We start from the raw sequence: 18,765 nt of genomic DNA, 5'->3' as shown, positions 1-18,765 counted from the left end.
AGAATGCACCGTGTTGATCCATTTTTACACCAACAGCTGCATTTACTGCATACGCCTCGCACAACGTATATTGCGCAGCCGCAGGCTCAGCCAAGTCTTGACAAAAAATGGCATCAATCTCGGAAATGGGTAGCTCTAACTGGTAGCGGTTGCATTATCTTAAAACGAGAAAAACAACTATTGGGATCCCGAGGACGCTTCGGTTTTCGTCGCTTGAATAGTAACACTTCGCTGCATTCTTAAAATGCCGGTAAGTGTGCTCTGTTTTTGTTAGGCTTTTTGTGACAAAGCAGGGGAGGGGTACTGTACAGTAGCTAAACTACCTTCCTTCCTCCACCCGGCTAACGACGGAAGATGCATAGCAACTAGCCTGTGTCCACGTTAGTCATCGAGTTACCGTTAGGTAACGAGTTGCGTCTGTGATTTTATTTTTATACGGTCGTTATTTGTAATGTGTAATTGCGCTTGTAATCTAGCCGTCTTAATTTGTTCGTATTAGCAATACGTTAGCCTGCTAGCCTAGCTGGCAGCGCTGTGGCTTCTTATAGTAACAACAGAAAACGAAACATCTGTTCGATGGTTGCTATGTGAGCTAACATGGTTTGAATGCGTCTGGTTTGCTTTTGCAGAGCAACAAGATTGATAAACCCGAGAAGCCGGAGATCAGTGACAACGTCAAGGTGGTGGTGAGATGTCGGCCTCTCAACCAGAAAGAGAAAATGATGGCCAACAAACAGGCAGTCAGTGTGGACGAGATCCGAGGAACCATCACCGTCAACAAACTAGAGACACTCCACGAACCCCCCAAAACCTTTACCTTCGACACAGTATTCGGACCAGAGAGTAAACAGCTGGATGTTTACAATCTCACAGCCCGCCCCATTATCGACTCAGTTTTAGAGGGTTACAATGGTAAATCGTATTATTGTCAATCTCAATGTTACTTTACAAAGCAAAACACAAGGAGATGATAACGTAGTTATTCCTCCCACACAAAAATCGGTTATGTTGGTAGTTTCGTTTAAGTGATATTCACGTCACTAACATAGGCCTACTTGAATTGACTGTTTATCTTTAGTGTTACCATTATAACTATCCAATAACAGATTGTTAGATAGTTTTGTTGGATTTGTTTAGTGAGTGCTTCTTGGTGTCCATTACAGGGACTATCTTTGCATACGGGCAGACGGGAACAGGCAAGACGTTCACCATGGAGGGTGTGAGGGCAGTGCCGGAACTCAGAGGCATCATTCCCAACTCCTTCGCTCACGTCTTTGGCCACATTGCCAAGGCAGAGGGTGACACTCGGTGAGGCAGCAAGAACACAAGGCACCTGGCTTGTCTGACCCTAACCCCAGGGGCTGGCCCCCTGCCAGGAAGAGATGAAAGAGCTCAGGGCCAATTCATCACAGACTCACAGTTTGGATGTTATGATTGTTAGTTGACTGATGTTTTTCTGGTCTCTCTTTCTCTCCCCAGGTTCCTAGTACGAGTTTCTTACCTGGAGATTTACAATGAAGAAGTGAGGGACTTACTGGGCAAGGATCAGATGCAGAGACTAGAGGTCAGAGTATAACATGGCCAGAACCCTGGAACATGTCATTATTATTATTTTTCAAAGGATTGTAATAATTGCACAGTCAGGATCGCATTAATATTTGGAGACAAAACCTTCATGACCAACACAAAAATATTACCACATCCCTAACTCTGATGTACAAACAGTGCAGTGTAGTTTGCCTGTGACAACCTACCAAACAGATGTATAATATTTAAAAAAAGCCTAAAGAATCTATAACGGCCGCCATATTGTAATTTTCTGAACAATAAAAATGTGTCCAAAACTACAAAAATCTACCCCTTATGAACCATAGTTCCAATTGACCTATCGCTAAGCACCGCCCCCCTTAGTAGCTGTTGCTAAATCGAACAAGCTATCGCAGCTGACTAGAGTTTTAGCCGTCAAAAGGGACTTCATTATGCAATGAATGGAGGGATACGTTCAGAATTTAAAAGTAGATATGGTGGATGACAAACTTAAATTGGAGGCGAGAATTTACAGATCTCAATGCAAGAGGGAGAAGCTTCATCTCACGCTCATTCACGATTCAGGATAACAACATCCAAGAGTCTTGGATGTTGTTATCCTGAATCGTGGCAAATCGTATCCTGAATCGTGGATATCCAATGCTTGGCAAGACCAGCATTGTTGATGCACCGCAGGGTTAGATTAGCTACATTAATTTACCTTCAGTTAATTTAACTAATCTGGATAGGCTGTGAGATGTAAACCTACGTTTATTAGTTTATTTACTAGCATTACCCTGTCCCTGACAGGGCAGTGTCTTAACTTTCTAGCTAGTGAATAGCTAGCCAAACATTATACGTAGCTAATAACGTTAACGTTAGCTAGTTTTAACCAGAGATAACTTGCCTAAGCCTAGCATAACATCAGTGGTGAAAGTAAGCCAGTACTGTCAATGACAATAATGTGATGACATACTTGTTTATCTTTGTTACGTTGAGTTGACTGTGTGGTCTGCCACACAGCTTTATCCACCGGAGACATTTGGCCCTGTCTTGTTTTGGTTTGGGAAATGGGATAAAATATACCCCATTGCCCATCCTCTCATGATACCTCGTATCAGTGTTGCATCTACCCCATGCACATCGTTTGACCATTGTTTTTACACTTAAATTACAACAAACCCGATAAAACAAGAGAAGAATCCCTTTTCCTAATGCTACTCTATGGAGTTGTAAACTGAAGATGTCCGAGTGCAGCTGTTACTAAACTGCCATTGGCCCGTTTGAATTTGAGGGGCAGGGTTTAGCGATAGGTCAATTGACTTGAAATATGGGATGTGTGTGTGTAGGATACATGTTTTTCAATTTTATATTTAGCAAAAAGAATGTAATACAATATGGCGGATTTATTAGCATTTTGATGAATTTACATCTGTTGCACATATTTCATTTGTCCATAAATCAATGCTACATTGACCTAGGGACTTGATCTGTTCCACACACGAGGAAGACACCACAAAAAGTCTCAAGGACCCATAACGTCAGACTTATGGATTTTCTTGTACAGTACAAATTTGGGACAGCCTTTGAAACTCTTCTCCTCATGAACCATAGGTCCAATCAATTTGAAATTAGTTATAGATGTGTAGGATACACGTCTTTCAAAGCTTTATTTAGCAAAAATGAATACAATATGACTGAATCAGGCTGATTTATGTAAATGTCCACAATGCCTCAATGTATGTGTCTATAATGCAAATGTCCTTTTGACTGATTATTTTTCTAACCTAATAGGCTTCAAGATGACATCCCTCTGAAGTACCATGCACAATTTCACCTTGATGTCACAAGATGGCTGAATTACAGCTGATTCAAACTGACCATAGCTAATACACTGCCCTTTCTATTGACAAAATCTCAGTTAGAGTCAACAGTTGATGTGTAGCAGAGTGGATATAGAGGTTGACTTGACATCACATACTCGTAATTCTCCCTTCAGCCAGCTATTTAGCCAGTTTGCCACGTGAAATATTCTTTCCCTCTTGTTGTCCAAGTTGCCATATTGTGTTTTGTAGATACGATCATGCTACATCTAGCCAGTGTCTCGGATTTCTTGTCTCATGTGTGTAAAAGTTGTATTTTGAGAAATATTGTGAGACTGCTTTGGACACTGTAAAAGTTTCTTCCGCGTCAGTGATTGAGTGATTACGATTACATGTATTAACAGAGGTGCCAGTGGCTCAGTGGGTTATAGCGTAGCAGTTGTATCCAAATGATATGCAGTTTGAATCTTGATGACTGCGGCAGGATTAAACTTTTTATAACATTATCTTTGTCAAGAGTTAACTCTGACCCTCTACCATGTAATTTTTTTACAGCTGTATGTTTTTTTTTTTTTATTTGGGCACTAGGGGGCACACCTCAGTCTGTCAGTATATAAGAGGTCTGTCAGTATATGAGAGGTAATCAGGCTAGGACATAAAGCTGGCTAGGAAAGGTGTTTTGTACCAGAGCTAGAGGAAGTCGGAACAAGAGAAAGCCAGAGTAGGCCATACAGTAGAGTCATAAGTACAGTCATACAGAATTTAATTTTTTTGTCAATCGATTAAACCTACCAAAAAATCAGAATCTGTTGACGTTGAACTTTCTTTTGCCTGCATACAGCCAGCCTTTTTTGTTTCATCATTGTCGTTGATAGAAGTGGAAATTAGATTTACAGACAACAATCATCGCCATTACAGAAATGAAAAATGCTAATTGTCATTTTTTTTTACATCCATTTCAAGTGGAGGCACAATACAAAAGGCAACATAAGCAATTTGATGTGTTTTTCTTTATTAAGAAACACCTTCCCTAGCCCTTACTTTTAGCTGGCTACTGGCTTTGTCAAGAAGGCACATAAAAACATTTCTTTTTTTTCTTTGAGTAACTAATGCTTCTTTTATCCCCCCTCCCCCTTAATTGGTAGCAGGGTGACTACAGTGATTTTAAAAGGATTTTGTGATGGTTAAAAGCCACCACAGCAAAACATTCTGATTACATCACCGTTGCATTTAGTGGATCAACATTTGTGTCTGTTTCCTAGGTGAAAGAGAGGCCTGACGTGGGCGTGTACATTAAGGACCTGTCTGGTTACGTAGTGAACAATGCAGATGATATGGACAGGATCATGACCCTGGGACACAAGAACCGTAAGCTCCTTCCCTTGCCCACCGCGCTGCAGACCATACTGTGGTTCCGTGAACACAACAGAATGGGTTTTCCTGTGTTTTCTTCCTGCCCAGGCTCTGTTGGTGCCACCAATATGAACGAGCACAGCTCACGCTCGCACGCTATCTTCACCATCACCATCGAGTGTAGCGAGAAGGGCATGGATGGCAACCAGCACGTCCGCATGGGCAAGCTACATCTGGTGGACCTGGCGGTACAGACCCTAGCATCTCATATACAACCTCTCAGATATAACCTCATATATATATAACCTCTCAAATATTACCTCTCAGATACAACCACATATATATATTCATATATAACCTCAGATACAACCACCTATATATATATTCATATATAACCTCTCATATACAACCTCTCAGATACAACACCCTGCTATTTTGCAAGTTCTCCCACTTAGAAATCATGGAGGGGTCTGAAATTGTCATCGTAGGTGCATGTCCACTGTGAGAGACATAATCAACAACAAAAAATCCAGAAATCACAATGTATGTTTTTTTTAAACTATTTATTTGTATGATACAGCTGCAAATAAGTATTTGAACACCTGAGAAAGTCAATGTTAATATTTGGTACAGTAGCCTTTGTTTGCAATTACAGAGGTCAAACGTTTCCTGTAGTTTTTTTACCAGGTTTGCACACACTGCAGGAGGGATTTTGGCCCACTCCTCCATACATATCTTCTCTAGATCAGTCAGGTTTCCGGCCTGTCGCTGAGAAACACAGAGTTTGAGCTCCGTCCAAAGATTCTCTATTGGGTTTAGGTCTGGAGACTGGCTAGGCCACGCCAGAACCTTGATATGCTTCTTACGGAGCCACTCCTTGGTTATCCTGGCTGTGTGCTTCGGGTCATTGTCATGTTGGAAGACCCAGCCTCGACCCATCTTTAATGCTCTAACTGAGGGAAGGAGGTTGTTCCCCAAAATCTCGCAATACATGGCCCCGGTCATCCTCTCCTTAATACAGTGCAGTCACCCTGTCCCATGTGCAGAAAAACACCCCCAAAGCATGATGCTACCACCCCCATGCTTCACAGTAGGGATGGTGTTCTTGGGATGGTACTCATCATTCTTATTCCTCCAAACACGTTTAGTGGAATTATGACCCCAAAGTTCTATTTTGGTCTCATCTGACCACATGACTTTCTCCCATGACTCCTCTGGATCATCCAAATGGTCATTGGCAAACTTAAGACGTGCCTGGACATGTGCTGGTTTAAGCAGGGGAACCTTCCGTGCCATGCATGATTTCAAACCATGACGTCTCAGTGTATTACCAACAGTAACCTTGGAAAGTGTGGTCCCAGCTCTTTTCAGGTCATTGACCAGCTCCTCCCGTGTAGTTCTGGGCTGATTTCTCACCTTCCTTAGGATCATTGAAACCCCACGAGGTGAGATCTTGCATGGAGCCCTAGTCCGAGGGAGATTGACAGTCCTGTTTAGCTTCTTCCATTTTCTAATGATTGCTCCAACAGTGGACCTTTTCTCACCAAGTTGCTTGGCAATTTCTCCGTAGCCCTTTCCAGCCTTGTGGAGGTGTACAATTTTGACTCTAGTGTCTTTGGACAGCTCTTTGGTCTTGGCCATGTTAGTAGTTGGATTCTTACTGATTGTATGGGGTGGACAGGTGGCTTTATGCAGCTAAAGACCTCAAACAGGTGCAGCTAATTTAGGATAATAAATGTAGTGGAGGTGGACATTTTAAAGGCAGACTAACAGGTCTTTGAGGGTCAGAATTCTAGCTGATAGACAGGTGTTCAAATACTTATTTGCAGCTGTATCATACAAATAAATAGTTAAAAAATCATACATTTTGATTTCTGGATTTCTTTTTTCTTCGATTATGTCTCTCACAGTGGACATGCACCTACGATGACAATTTCAGACCCCTCCATGATTTCTAAGTGGAAGAACTTGCAAAATAGCAGGGTGTTCAAATACTTATTTTCCTGACTGTATATATATACATATATTCATATATAACCTCTCATATATAACCTCTCATATACAAGCACCTAACCCTAACCTCTCATATACAAGCACCTAACCCTAACCTCTCATATACAAGCACCTAACCCTAACCTCTCAGATACAACCTCCTGGAACCAAACCCTTTCCCTTGTGGTGTGATCCCCCTCCCCTGCCACATGCAGGGCTCAGAGAGGCAGGGCAAGACCGGAGCAACAGGCCAGCGCCTGAAGGAGGCCACCAAGATCAATTTGTCCCTGTCCACCCTGGGGAATGTGATCTCCGCCCTGGTGGACGGAAAGAGCACCCACGTGCCGTACAGGAACTCCAAGCTCACCCGGTTGCTGCAGGACTCCCTGGGGGGAAACTCCAAAACCATGATGGTAGCCCACTTAGCAACTCATACACACCAGCTTCCATTATGGCTGCAATCTCTCTCCACCTCTTTCATCTCTCGTTCTCTCCCTCTGTTTCATCTCCCTCTCCTTCATCCATATGTGTCTGCCAGTGTGCTAACATCGGGCCGGCAGATTACAACTATGACGAGACCATCAGTACGCTGCGGTATGCCAACCGGGCCAAGAACATCAAGAACAAGGCCCGCATCAACGAGGACCCGAAGGATGCGCTGTTGCGCCAGTTCCAAAAAGAGATCGAAGAGCTCAAGAAGAAGCTGGAGGAAGGTAGACTCTTCACTGGGAGCACAATTAGCATTGTAAAGAGAAAAGTCCTGACACATTTTGTTGATTTAGCAGACGAATGTATACAAAGCGACAAAGAGTGTATATAGAAATACAGCAAAAAATCAAGGATCAGAAGTTGTAACTGTATTTCTGTGGTCAGAATCCAGGAGTTGAGTGGTCATAGTCAAGTCTTTAGCAGGCAAAGGACCAAATTTTGGCTACTAGGAACAGTACTACAATATTACACAGTACAGTGCAGAAAAAACGAAGTTCTCCAATCTACCAAGTTTAAATGAATGCTTTAACAGTTTTCTGCCTATTACTAAGGTTTTCTAAGCAACTTGTTCCTTAACTAGATCTCTTTTGTGCCCTTTAAGGGGAGGAAATCTCAGGGTCAGAAGGCAGCGGGTCAGAAGAAATGGATGAAGGAGAAGATGAAGGGGGAGAGGTTGGAGAGGAACGCAGAAAACGAAGAGGTAAGACTGTCTCACACACACTTGAAGTAAGACTGTCTCACACACACTTGAGGTAAGACTGTCTCACACACACTTGTGTGAACGATGTTTGGGTTTATAAGAAGACTTTGTATTTTTAAGTTGATGTTTACTTTTATCTATAACCTGTAACAGCGTCTTGCATCAGTAGATAGACAAACAACAGCAAACAGAAACAGCTGCATGGCCTGATTATCAGCTGCTGATAGGATCCGTAAGGACATCCTCCCACACACCCCAGCCTCCTCACAGGATATTTCACCTGACGCTTGCTGTGGGTTTGAAGTTCCTCGTTAGGTTAGTGACTCATCAAAGCAGCAACCGTCCTCCTGGTAATCACCCCACAGCACTGATGCTTTCCTAGGAACCACCCCCGAGCAATCCTCTCCTAGTAATCACATTAGTAACCACCCCTTAGTAATCACCCGAGGAACAACCCCCTAGGAACCACCCAGCAGAAATATGCTGGGAACCTGCAAAACCTGCTGCAAAGTGATGTTCAGGATGTGGTGAGGTCAGGCCTATGAAACAGCAGGAAACTATGTTCATATGATGATCCTTGTGTGTTTCAGTCAGTCAGACAGTGGTCCTGGTCACTGCTGGAGTTCATGAGCATGACACAGGGTTGTTTTAGAAGTTGCATATTGGCCAGATATGGTCATTCCACACAGTGTATTTCCATGGTCTCTGTCTGCATTAGTGTGCCTCTCCTAAACATCTTTTCACTTTGTAAATGTTTATAGTATTGCCTTATAGGCTTGCTGCTTTTCGGTCTGATCTTTACGCTGTCTTTCACCCAATCCCCCTCTTCTTTATCCACCCCCTTCTTAACCACCCTTTATTTATTTAAGCTTTCTTTGGGCCTGGGTGTGGGTGCCTCTCTAGCCCCTCCCCCTAACACTCATCTTGGCCTGCAGATGACAGGGTTATGGTTAAGGTTAGGGTTTCAAGTGGAAGACCTGCTGTGAGTAGAACAGCACTCTAACCTTCAACCCAACCTTAATGATAATCCACAATACAATCCTAACCCTGCTCCTTCATGTAAATGCATCCCTTCTTTCTCACTTGTGTATTTCTATCAACTGTGGGGATTTGTAATTTTGTAAATGGATGTGGACATATTTTCCTTTTGTAATATGGACACAAAAGTAAAAAAGACAAAAGCTAAACATTTGAGTAGGTACAGAGCGCTAAAATCAATCAGGGATAGGACACAGATATTCCACAACTCCTGCACAGTAACCCGGTTGGTATGTGCCACAAAAATATGGCCACTGTGCAGACAGATCCGTAACAACACACTGTAGTGAGAACGCAATGTAATGGGGACCTTGTGCTGGGCTCCCCTAGTACCAACAAGTACCCTGAAATTGTTTTGTTGGGGAGCTTAGATGAATAGTCCAAGCCGTTAACGGCTACGTTAAGTTGAACACGCCACACTTGGTGGGATACAGATCACACAGCTTCCTCTGCTCCTACAATGCATGTCAGCTACTGCGGGGTTCTCTGACTCAGGAGATTAAACACATATCTGATCTTTCTCACAGGTCTGCTATCTGGTTAATCTCCTCTTGAACAAGCAAACATCTGTGGTCTATCTACTGGCCTCTCTTTTATTCTTTCTTTCTGTCTTCCCCCCTCTTTCTTTCTCTCTTACTAAATCTCTCTTTCTCTGTTATTCCTATGCTCTGTAGCGTCATAGAACTTTTCCAGATCACTGCGTAATGTGAACTCTTTTTCTTTCTTTCTTACTCTGGGTGCCTCCTGTCTGACTTGCTATGTATCTTAACTCAAGAAGAAAGAGGTTGGTGCGAAAATCTCCACAGCTTCTGTTCAGTAGATACTGATTATTTATACTCATTATTTTACATTTGCATACAGATTGCTGTTTGTTTCAGCTACAGGATACGTTAGAGTGGGGGGTTAGGGTGGTGAGATAGATGGTTTGTCTTAGGGTGCCGGTTTAGGTTACATTGAGTGTTGGAACTAAAGGTTAGGCTCAGTACCATCTGTGTAGCTTGTTTTACCAAACAATGTTGGCATTTTTATGTAAAGCTCTCAAAACATTTCTATCAAAAGATATATAGATAAAGATTAACTGTAAGCCTATCTAATTAGCAACAGGGTTAGGGTTACAACCACAGTAAATCACTAATCACAGTACCGTAATTTTCGAAAATAAAACCGTGGTTTATATACCGATTTAAAAATGTTCTTGTGGTGGTGCAGTTTATATTTTAAAGCGGCTTATAGAACGTTTTTATAACAAAACAACAGTAGAAACTCTTTTCTTGAATGCTATTTAACACGTTACGCTATGGCTACACCAAGCACGGAAATTCTGCCGTGCGGAAATAGAACGTTCACAAAGCGGATCTTTTATTTAACCGGCTACACTGGATGCGTTGAAGATGAATCAGTTTTGCTGTCTTTGTTTATTTATTTTAGAAACACTGTCAACTATCTTACTATTTAACACTTGAATCTACCTACGTATTTTCCGCAGTATTGGGCGCACTGGATTATAAGGCGCACTGTCAATGAATGGTCTATTTTCGATCTTTTTTCATATATAAAGCGCACCGGACTATAAGGCGCATTAAGCAAAACAAAACAGTCAGACTTTATTAAACGTGTTCACAATAACTCTCAACATTGTTCAAACGTTAATGAGCGTATTCACAATAACTCCCAACCTTGTTCAGTTGTAACACGTAAAAAAACAGTCTGAGACCGCTAAATCAAACGTAGCACAGTATGTATTACTCCGCGACGCTCCTGACTACGGTAGCCGTAATGCTGCAAGTGGAGCGGCTTTGTAGTTTACCAAAGTCGTACTAAAACATTTTGACAGAGCGCCGTGTACCACACAAAATCGCTTCGAGGTCAGTAAGCACAACCAGAATTAATACATATATAAGGCGCTCCGGATTATAAGGCGCACAGTCGTTTTTTGAGAAAATTAAAGGCTTTTAAGTGCGTCTTATAGTCCGAAAAATACGGTACTTACTATCACTGTCGTATCTTCAAATAAAAAAGCAACGTTAGAAACCTCCATGGAAACAGCTCTCGAGGGTTTGGGAAATAATGGGCATTTTTGCTTCCTTCCTTATTTACAGCAAAATATATAAGAATTTTCATTACATTTCATAGATTTATTACCATAATATCTAAAAAGGGCCATGCAAACCTTGCGGAAAATAATAAAAATAGAAGCCAGTCTATTTCTCAATTTTCTGCGCGGAAATTGTCGTCGCTTACATTCCATTTCTGCATCTGGTGTAGCCACTCTAATTGCTTACAATGGATTAGAACTCTGCTGAGTCCACACTGAGTCCGCAAGACAACATTTCTACGCTTGGTGTAGCCACGGCGTAACGTCGCATATATGCGTAGCCGGTGAATCAACCTCCCTGAAATTAGTTTTGGCATGTTAAGGATGTCTGCTAGCATGGTAGTAGCAATGCTACGAGTATTATGCTAGCTAACTTAGCCCAGAAGCTAACTAAAGCTAGCTAGCTACCGTTTCAGAAAAATAACTTAACCGTCGGAAGTATTTAGAACTCACGCGTCTAAAGGCAAATATTAGTTCATTCCCGGGCAATAGAAAACATACATTACGCACTTACTTACTTTCGTTTTCGAAGTGTGTTACACAACGGCATGCTGTACTGCCTATACTCGTGCATTGCTTGGTATCATTGTTCCCTATCAAGTTCGGCATATATTCCAGTGCGGTTTATACTCAGATTTACAAACCCTCCTTTACTCCCATTCTGGTGGGGTGCGGTTTCTCAGAAAAAGTGGCATATTTCCCGAAAAATACGGTACACGGAATATTGTATTTACCACATATACTGTATCTGTGAGTTTAACTTTTAAACTAATTTCTCCAGAAAAGAGACATCCTCCACATGACCAGAGTTAAGATATGGCTCCTTTCTGGATTTCTTTGGACATAATAATTCTGATAACAAAAATGGTGTGCAGTGCTGAGTAACCATCCCTATCTATAAATACATCTAACATGGAATGTGAAAGAGACAGCGAGAGAGACAAGTTGTCTGGACTTGTAAAACCATTCGGATAGACAGCAGCTTGGATATAATGTTGTTTTTTAGAAAAACCCATCTTGACATGAAATGTTCCCTTAAGTTAAATCCAAAAAATGAATTTCATGAAGCAATTTAAATCTGCCTCAGCTCTCAACTTGGCTAAATATACTGTGAACTCCTCATGAACTCCTCCAGGGAAGAAGAAAGTTTCTCCAGACAAGATGGTGGAAATGCAGGCAAAGATTGAGGAGGAGCGCAGAGTGCTGGAGGCGAAGCTGGACATGGAGGAGGAGGAGAGGAACAAGGCCAGGGCTGAGCTGGAGAAGAGGGAAAAGGATCTGCTCAAGGCCCAGTGAGCAGCACACTCAACACACACACCTCTTGAAGAAACCATCCTTCCTTTATTGACTTCTGAAAGGATGCAGTGAGAGATTAAAGAGTTCTGTTGACTAGATATTAGGTTCAAGGCTGTATGTGATCCCCGGACTAATTTAATACAAACCCCCACACAATGCAACACACGGCAGTCAGCAAGTGACTGTTCTGTAATTCATTGTCTAAATCCAGTAATCACTCAGTAAATCAAAGTAAATAATCCTCCATTAAATACATCAACCAACAAATCAATGAATTTAATTGTGCTAATAAAATAAAGACTTTTGATTGAGCCCTCTGGCCTGCAGACAGGAGCACCAACTGCTGCTGGAGAAGCTGCTGGCGCTGGAGAAGAAGGTGATCGTGGGCGGCGTGGACCTGCTGGCCAAGGCCGAGGAGCAGGAGAAGCTGCTGCAGGAGTCCAACAATGAGCTGGAGGAGCGACGCAGGAGGGCGGAGCAGCTACGGAGGGAGCTAGAGGAGAAGGAGGTGGGAGGAAGAGGAGGGGGAGGCTAGTAGGGAGTCCACCAACACCCTCACTGACACCACCATGCTACCTGAAACCACCACCAACCACAAACTGTAGAATTACCTGGCAGCCTTTTCACCCCTGCCAAACATAGAAAATACCTCATGACTGTTTCAGATGTGTTCAGAAGTGTTTTGACTCATGTCAAATACCAAGCGTAAAAAGGCGTAAAAGTAAACAGCCGAAACATATAGTACAAGGGGAGGTCTTCATGACATTCAGTACACATCTGCTACTACAGAAGAGGGCACCTCCCCCCAGACAGGATGTGTGGGGGAATGGCATTAACATGTTTGGTTTCCTCTGCTGGGAAGCAGGGGTGAGTCATAGCTGGTAAGGGTTAGGTGGAGGCAGGTGCTGCATCATCAAATCAAATTTATTTATATAGCCCTTTTTACACGCAAGCATGTCACAGAGGGCTTCATGCTGTCAGAGTTCTGACATAGTTTTTACTTTGATTTGATAACTGAATGCATTACAGTGGATGCCAATGTTATGAGTAGAATTATCATATTTTGCTTGTTTGAAGGAGTGAAAGTTATTTTCTGTTAGCTTTTAGCTCAGGGTTCTGTTGCTATAGGTGACGCTGCTCCTATGAAATCCAAACTTCAGCGTCAACCTTCTATATTCCTATTCAACCTAGTCTGTAAATAGGCTTTCAGATGCTGGGAAAATGACTGCTTATTGTTGTTTCCTGAGGTGATTGGTTATTGGTGTATTTCTATTACGAATCTCTCTATGATTCGTGTCTGTTGAGGGATAGACACGGGCCGAACAAATGTATGAACCGTGTTTGGAAGGGGAAAAGGTGTGCGCAGCAACAAAGGCAAACAGTGTTTCAGTATAAAAGGTTACATTTATTACATGAATGCCACAGGGAAACAAGGGAACCATAAAACAAACACATAAAAACGATGAACTAACTTGCCTCACCAAATAACGCCTCTCTAGAAAGGTACATTGGGTGGCACCCATTCCTCACCTAGTGTTTTTAACAAGATGGGAGTTGAAATGGTGATGCATAACAGTGATGAGCCAATCACAGATGGACACCTGAATGTGTAAATAAGGGTGAGGGGAGAAACGGAGATTAACACAACTATACGGACACAGACAGAAATACAGTATATATGTACATACCATGTAGCCGCTTTCCTTTTGGAAATTGAGTGCTTACTGTGCGTTCTTGTTGTTTGTTGAAACTGAGCAGCAGGAACGCGTGGACATGGAGGAGAAGTACAGCAGCCTGCAGGAGGAGGCCCAGGGCAAGACCAAGAAGCTGAAGAAGGTGTGGACCATGCTGATGGCAGCCAAGTCTGAGGTTAGCACTCTCCATGAGCTGTAACACTAACCCTCACCGCTAGCTGTAACACTAACCATCACCGCTAGCTGTAACACTAACCCTCACCGCTAGCTGTAACACTAACCCTCATTGCTAGCTGTAACACTAACCCTCACCACTAGCTGTAACCATAACCCTCATCGCTAGCTGTAACCCTAAAGGCCGAATTATACTTCTCCGACTCTGTTACGGATGGACGGAGTCGGACGGATTGGTTGAATTTATAGTACTCCGAAGGCTGTGGGTGCTGAAAACACTTCACTGCCAGAAGAGTAGGTGGCGCTGCACTGCGATGCTAGCTAGGTTTATTGTTTATTGTTAAAAGGATCCCCATTAGCTGTCACCAAAGTGGGACGAGCTAATCTTCCTGGGGTCCAACAAAAAGAGAACAAATAAAAATTACTTAACAATGATCAATGTCAACATTGTAGACATCATTATAAACATCACCAGAAATCACTCTGAACAAATCATTACAGCACTACATTCATTACTCCATTAATACAGTAAATATGAACATTCCCTCGCACATGGTCACTAAAAGCTGTCTCACGAGCCCTTCTTACCCAGCGCCATGGAGCCGAGCAGCTAAATACTTATTTAGCACTAGAGTTGTTAGCTACTGTATCCCTGCATGTGTTTGCGCTGTTGCTCAGCAAGTGTGGTGTAGGACAGGGGCGATTCTAGGATCAGACCTTCAGGGGTGCTTATCCCCCAATGAGAATGTGACATGAATACAGTGCCTTGCAAAAGTGCTAAACCCCCTTGCTAATAAATCCCTAATTTCACTGGATAACAATTTATTTATTATTATGCAAAATATTGCATGAATGAAAAAACTAAGGACTACCAGCATCAAATGATAATAAACAATGATAATTGTTTTTTTATTATTATTTTTAGGGTTAAAAGGGTCTAAAATCGCCCCTTCTAGGAGGACTGATTGATAAGTGCATCATACATATAAGGCATACCTAAGACTTTCATACAGTACGTAATGTCACATTAGATCATGTATTTAAACTCAAGCTTGTGTGGTGCGTCGCTGTATATCAGTTGTAAAAATGACCCAATTGCAACCGACATAAGCACACCCCACAATTTCCCCAGAAATTGTACCCTCTCTAGTTACATTAATAATTGCATTGCAGGTCGGTTTTAAAGGTGTGCCCCTAAATTTTCTGCTTGCGCTCCTAAAATTTTCAGTCAGGGTCTACGGTGCTCCTAGTAAAAAAAAGTTAGTCTGGAGCCCTGTAGTGGAGATGCTACTGGTTTGTAAAGCTAGTTATGCAGCAGAGGTAAAGAGCTAGTGGAGATGCTACTGGCTTGTAAAGCCACTCAGCGCCAACAATAAAGAGACAGTACAGACCACTTATCACTCACCTTTATTTTGTTCCATATTCATATGACATACAAAAGGAGATATTATGCATCAGTTACTTGTTAAATAAATAGTGAATGACAATGTCTTGATGATTAGTCGATTAATCGTTCTAATAATCGTTAGATTAGGCTATCAAAATAATCATTAGTTGCAGCCCTTATGTAGTGTGGTGGTGTGTGTGTGTCAGATGGCAGACCTGCAGCAGGAGCACCACAGGGAGATCGAGGGTCTTCTGGAGAACATCAGGCAGCTGAGCAGAGAGCTGCGTTTGCAGATGCTGATCATAGACAACTTTATCCCTCAGGAGTACCAGGTACTAAGCTGGCTCCACCAGGGATGTGTGTCTCTACCTGGGATGAGTGTATGTCTCTACTGTGGGACTTGTTTGTACCAGGGACGTGTGTGTGTCTACCAGGGCTGTGTCTACCAGGGATGTTTGTGTGTGTCTGCTGGGGGATGTCAGTCTGTTCAGTTGCAGTGCCCACTAGTGAGTGTGAATGTGTGTATTTGTGTGTGTGTATTCATATTTGCATGTGTGTATTCATATTTACATGGTGTGTGTGGTCTTAATGATGCTTGTCTCCTCTGTACAGGAGATGATCGAGAACTATGTGCACTGGAACGAAGACATTGGAGAATGGCAGCTGGTATGTTCAGTTGCAGTAGTGAATCATTGGGAGGTGCTGGTGCAGTAGCAGCAGTGCATCATGGGAGGTGCAGTAGCAGTAGTGCATCGTGGGAGGAGCTGGTGCAGTAGCAGCAGTGGTGCATCATGGGAGGTGCAGTAGCAGTAGTGCATCGTGGGAGGAGCTGGTGCAGTAGCAGCAGTGGTGCATCATGGGAGGTGCAGTAGCAGTAGTGCATCGTGGGAGGAGCTGGTGCAGTAACAGCAGTGGTGCATCATGGGAGGTGCAGTAGCAGTAGTGCATCGTGGGAGGAGCTGGTGCAGTAGCAGCAGTGGTGCATCATGGGAGGTGCAGTAGCAGTAGTGCATCGTGGGAGGAGCTGGTGCAGTAGCAGCAGTGGTGCATCATGGGAGGTGCAGTAGCAGTAGTGCATCGTGGGAGGAGCTGGTGCAGTAGCAGCAGTGGTTCATCATGGGAGGTGCTATTAGTTCTCCGCTCATGGTGTTGTTGATCTGTTTGTCCAGAAATGCGTGGCCTACACTGGCAACAATATGAGGAAACAGACACCCCTACCAGACAAGAAGGAGAAAGATGTAAGTGTTTCCTCATGATTTGCTGGACTACAACTATTAGCATTTCAGTCTCTTTATTTCTCCCTCCCTTGACCGACGCCCTTGTGTGTGTGCAGCCGTTGGAGGTGGACCTGTCCCACGTGTACCTGGCCTACACAGAGGAGAGCATGAGGCAGTCTCTCATGAGACTGGAGAGGCCACGCACCTCCAGGAGCGCCAAGAGTGGCAGGCCCAAGACTGGACGCAGGTAAACATGCACTACAAACACAACAAAAGCAAGCTGCTCTTCTTGGTTCAGTTTAACAAGTCTTTCAACATTTCCATGCTCCTGTTTGTTCCTGCCCCACTGGGAATAATAGGCGCGGGGTGTTTGGAAACCAAGACATCTACTAGATAACTGGCATAAAAGATTCATACAATTGTGAATGCATGGTAATGGGATGACTCTGCAGTAATGCTTGCTGCCAATAAACGCCTCTGTATGACCAAGTCTCTACTCCGAGATCCTCTTTGATTTCAATGATGGAAAGGTTCTTCTCGCCATAAGTTGCAGTTCTCAGAAATTGTGAAGCTTGATATCAGTTATCCGGGGTGAAGTGATTAATTGATCTCTCTACAGGAAGCGCTCTGCAAAGCCTGAGGCGGTGATCGAGTCGCTCCTGCAGTGAGTTGAAGACGGGGACCTGCAACGCCACACTGGGACAACAAGAGACAGAGATCTGGCTCCTCAATGTTGTTTAAAACACGTATGTGAACACACTGTATAGAAGTGAGAGGATCAGGGAGCACCCACTGTAGGATTTAGACACAGTGAGATTACTTTAACTTGTACTTTAAGTATTAAGGATTTTTATTTCATTACATTTTTTGGCTTCCTCAAGAGGGTCTTAATGTGTAATGTTTTTTGCAGTAGTGTCTGCACTGTTCCTCCTAAACAGAACCTTGTTCCTGTCTGTGATGTCTGGGGGTTTCCTCTTCCAAACAATCTGTTCAATATCCTTCAGGATGGTATAGAAATGGGCAGAAATAAAGTTAGAAAACCAAGAAAATACACTTCCTCCAATTAATGACAGTGTACGCTTATGGACGGTAGGTATTTTGCACCTCTATGTAGAGAAGTTTGAGTTGTGGAAATCAAAAATGTGCTTTAAGCTTTATATGCTTTAGGTCAGAAAGGTAAGACATGCATGCTGGACAGGTCCTATGGTTAGGGTCCTATGGCCATTTGCTCAAAACACAAATAGTTTTATTTCATTATTATTCTTGTCTTTATTGTGCAGCATAGTCGAAGCAGAGTGACATTCTGTATTATACTGTATGTTTGAAATGTTTACATCTATTGATGCCCCTTACCCCCGTATACTGTACTTAATTTATTACATTATTTTACATGTTTTATCTTGCTTTGTGTATTTTTCCTGTCTTTGTTTATTTCTATTTTTAGTTAAGGCATTGGTGGTGGTTATTGGTGTTCTGGTGTAGTTGGCAATGTGCAGCTCTGTCCACGGGAACAATTCCTTCCATTCAAGGGTTAACCCTAACCCTGTCCACAGGAACAGTTCCATTGATGTGTTCATATGTTAACAGATAAAGCAGCATTGCTACCTATTGGTACAAACATATAGTTTGACAAACTGATGCCGAAACTTGTGGTTTAGAAATAAAACAAAAGATAAACCATACAAAATTACTGGAGCATCAGATACTGTATTTCTGCATTTACATAATTTTTATTTATTAATTAGTAGATACAGTACACATTATTTCAGAAGTAACATGTTTAAATAAATAAGGTTTAGAACTTAAATAGGTTGTCATTCTTGATACTATGCCTTAAAGAGTATTAACCTTTGGGGTTTAGGATTTGGAGTGAGAGTGGTTTGTGCGGTTGAGCTTTTTAGCACAATCCCTGACTTGTGTCAGCAGGGCTCTCAGCTCGTACTGGTCCTCGGGGTGTGGTACATGGCATGTAGTGTTCTA

The 18,765-nt window shown here is 42.7% G+C and overlaps 1 protein-coding gene across 2 annotated transcripts; it reads left to right on the top strand.

The window, feature by feature from the left end:
• The first annotated feature begins 108 nt into the window (after positions 1 to 108).
• kif3a (kinesin family member 3A) lies at positions 109 to 18,181 on the top strand. 2 transcript variants are annotated; one of them, XM_067247494.1, is made up of 17 exons: positions 109 to 250; positions 630 to 912; positions 1,164 to 1,308; positions 1,480 to 1,564; positions 4,613 to 4,718; positions 4,812 to 4,951; positions 6,911 to 7,108; positions 7,234 to 7,408; positions 7,786 to 7,884; positions 12,153 to 12,309; positions 12,641 to 12,821; positions 14,072 to 14,182; positions 15,775 to 15,900; positions 16,181 to 16,234; positions 16,738 to 16,806; positions 16,902 to 17,032; positions 17,405 to 18,181. In XM_067247494.1, the coding sequence occupies exons 1-17, from the start codon at positions 245 to 247 to the stop codon at positions 17,451 to 17,453; spliced, it is 2,115 nt and encodes a 704-aa protein (XP_067103595.1). In that variant the 5' UTR covers positions 109 to 244; the 3' UTR covers positions 17,454 to 18,181. The 2 variants fall into 2 exon arrangements, 1 of the variants encoding a protein (XP_067103595.1); XR_010878046.1 differs by lacking the exon at positions 17,405 to 18,181 and having other exon boundaries at positions 16,181 to 16,238; positions 16,302 to 16,806; positions 16,902 to 16,982.
• Positions 18,182 to 18,765: the final 584 nt, after the last annotated feature.

The sequence above is a fragment of the Osmerus mordax genome, chromosome 12 (genome assembly GCF_038355195.1).
Source record: "Osmerus mordax isolate fOsmMor3 chromosome 12, fOsmMor3.pri, whole genome shotgun sequence".
NCBI classification, from domain to species: Eukaryota; Metazoa; Chordata; class Actinopteri; order Osmeriformes; family Osmeridae; genus Osmerus; species Osmerus mordax.
The sequence above is the reverse complement of the archived record's forward strand: the minus strand, read 5'-3'. Positions and strand labels throughout refer to the sequence as shown.